At 40.7% G+C, this 2,988-nt stretch overlaps 1 protein-coding gene across 1 annotated transcript; it reads right to left on the minus strand.

The window, feature by feature from the left end:
• Positions 1-314: 314 nt before the first annotated feature.
• LOC137713812 (uncharacterized protein At3g28850-like) lies at positions 315-1,673 on the minus strand. Its single transcript, XM_068453168.1, has one exon. It carries the CDS (start codon positions 1,550-1,552, stop codon positions 566-568), a length of 987 nt encoding a protein of 328 aa, XP_068309269.1. The 5' UTR covers positions 1,553-1,673; the 3' UTR covers positions 315-565.
• Positions 1,674-2,988: the final 1,315 nt, after the last annotated feature.

Genomic DNA, 2,988 nt, shown 5'->3' on the forward strand with positions numbered 1-2,988 from the left:
CTATATTCAGGGTACGTTGAAGGAAGAAACGACGAAATGTTTTTCCAACTTGGAGGTAGAAGATGGACTACTCGTTAAGGAAACTTATCTCTTTCAGTCCCCTCAAATGGAAAAATTTATTAATCTCTACTTTCAACATACCTCAATTAGTATGAGTTATATGATCCAATAGTAAATACCAAACGAGCCCTAAGCACGTAAAATTAGTATATCTTGACAGAAATCAACTACACTTAGGTCCAATTTTATCTAGAACTACACCTGAAATACACAATTGAGACAATGGAATGAACAATCCTACTCCTAAATCTCCCTAATTGTGTCTTCCAAACTTCAAATTGTTCAAAGCTTCATGCAAATCAAACATCTTCCGATCTTTGCAAATCAAAAACATAGATATATATAACTATCAACAGACAAAAGCAAGAGAGTACAGTAGAGAATTAGAAGCCTTTGGTTTCCATCAGAAACACAAAAAAAGCCCCAAAATTAAGAGAGAAAGTGCTTACAAAAACCCAATTTCGACACGAAAACAGAGATCTTTGCATCTCTTGTTCTTCACCGTTCAGCTACAAATTGGGCAAAGCACCAACCCATTCTCATTACACTCAGGACACTTCACCACCACCGTCGTCCCCTGCCGCTGCCCCGCCACGTCATCCTTCACCACCAGCACCATCTTTGAGCTCCCATTGCACTGGAAGCAGGGCAAGAACCTTGCCTCCCCACACCCTTCACACACAGACCCAGCTTTTTTCTTTGGACACCCAGCAAGAATCTCAACCAGCAAACCCTCCTCCAAAATCTTCAACACCTCCTCAGCGCCGCCTATATATCTCCCCTTCACAAAAACCTGCGGCGGCACCGCCACATCCTTCCCTTTCTCCTTCATCAAATCGTTCAACTCTTCTCTGAACCCGCGATCCATCGACACGTCACGCTCGACAATCATCACTCCGAGGCCTTCTATCGCCGCCCGGACGGCGTTACACTCCTCGAAAGTCCGCCGCACTCCTCGCAGCGTCGTAGTGTAGACCACCACTTTGCTTTCTCCTCCCGGTGGGCATATTTTTTCGAACCGGTCAAGTGGGTCCTTCTTGTTGTTGACCCGGAAGACACCGTCGTACGGAGATTTGAAAATTGCCCGATTCGGGTTGGAGTTTTCTTTATCGGGGGTTTTTGGGTCATTGAAAAAGAAGGGTTTGGGCGGCGGGAGCGGCGAGAATCGGAAACTATCAGCGTCGAGGCCGGCCATAAGCTCCCATGAGTTAATGACTTCCGGGTCGGACCGTAGCGGCCTCGGGTCGGACCATAGCGACCTTGGTTCGGACCAGAGCGACTTGGGCTCCGACAGGGGGCTCGGAAAAATGGACCCGAGAGTGAATCGAGGAGGAGGGGTCGGCGGAGTGGTGGGAGCAGGCGGCGGCGGGTCTAGAGTGAGAAGGCCGTAGGTGGAGGAAGTGAGCGAGACGATGTGGTGGCTGAGCGCGGAGCTGCCGAGTTGGGAGAACTCGTCGTCGTGGTTGAAGAGATTGGAAGAAACACAACCCATGTTCTCGTTTCCCGAATTGCGAAGTGTGAAGTGGCGGAGGAGTGAAAAAAGCTGCGAGCTTGAGATGCAGAGGAAGTAGACTTTTTCAGGAGTCGAATTTAATGTTTATTTTAATTTTATAATTGGGTTGGGGAGTTGGGAAGTAATTCTAAATTTGTAAATTTAATTTGTTTTTGAAGGAATTGAAGATTTTTTAATTTTTTAATTTTTAATTTTTAATTCGATTTTGAAATGGGGGATTCCGTAGCACGTGAGATTTGAGCGCTAAAATTTAATTCAAATCTATAGTGTGGGTGGGTGTTACGAAGAGGAGCGTTACCACTTATTGCGTTACTGTGTGAGGACTGAGGAGGGAGGACTATACGTTTCCTTTCCTTTCCTTTCCATTCAAAAGGTTCTTGGTTTCCACAATGGGCCTCGTGGTTTCTAATCTAAATTCTACATTCCATCACCATTTCTGTTTGTGTAAATCGGTCCAGTGTGTCAATGGAATTGGGCTCTTTTCTTGTCTCTTCTTAGGCTTTCTGTATCCAATGGATCATTCTCTCACTTGCGAGAAGATGATTGTTAGCATTTGGATGGTCCCATACCGTATACTCAAATCTACGTCTAATAGTTGTTGTCATTTGACCATGCATGTGAACGATTGTTTTCAACAATTTTCAGCTCAATGTACGTGAGTTGTCAATGTTCCAACATATTATGTTGTATTATTTAATATTTAAATTTCATATGAAAGCAAGTATTTTGGTGTTTTGGATTAATAAACATTCTAATATTCCTGTTATCAAGTTATCATTTTGCATATTTTGATAATTTTCTTCTTCTCGTCTTCGTTTCTTTTTACGTGTCTCCTCCTAACTGTAAGAGTCCTGATCAAAAGATCTTTGAAAACCTAAATTACTTAAAAAAGGGAGAGGATAAACTAAATAGAAGTTTAGAAAGATTTAGTAATGTACCCACTAAACCAGAACTAGACAAGTACATGAGACTTATCTTAGAAGACAAACCAAAAGAAATAGAAGTCAACACTAGAGATGTATCAGAAAAGGTAGAAGACCAAATAAAACAATTAAGACTGGAATAAATAATATTGAAGAAACACAGAATCAATTACAAAGAACTATATAATAAATTACAGCTATGAATAGTGTCGATCAGTTTACAAATTATCTATCTTTCATAGATTGGTCTGACAAAACTAAAATTTTAAGAATAAAAGAAAGACTTCTAGACCAACTTTTACAAATAGAACAAGAAGTTTGAGCCATAATGACTAGACCAGGATTAGTAAATAGACTAGAAATACATTTCAAAATAAAACTAATTACAGCAATTTTAGATCAAATAGAAGAGTTTTTGGAAAATCTTGATGGATAAATATAAAAATAGTAATTATTTTAAAGAAGCAATTAAAGAAACGGATACATTGATAG

Source organism: Pyrus communis, chromosome 13 (assembly GCF_963583255.1).
Source record: "Pyrus communis chromosome 13, drPyrComm1.1, whole genome shotgun sequence".
In the NCBI taxonomy this organism is placed as follows: Eukaryota; Viridiplantae; Streptophyta; class Magnoliopsida; order Rosales; family Rosaceae; genus Pyrus; species Pyrus communis.

Coding starts and splice junctions, on each gene's coding strand:
- LOC137713812 (XM_068453168.1), bottom strand. CDS start 1,552: ATGGGTTGTGTTTCTTCCAATCTCTTCAACCACGACGACGAGTTCTCC.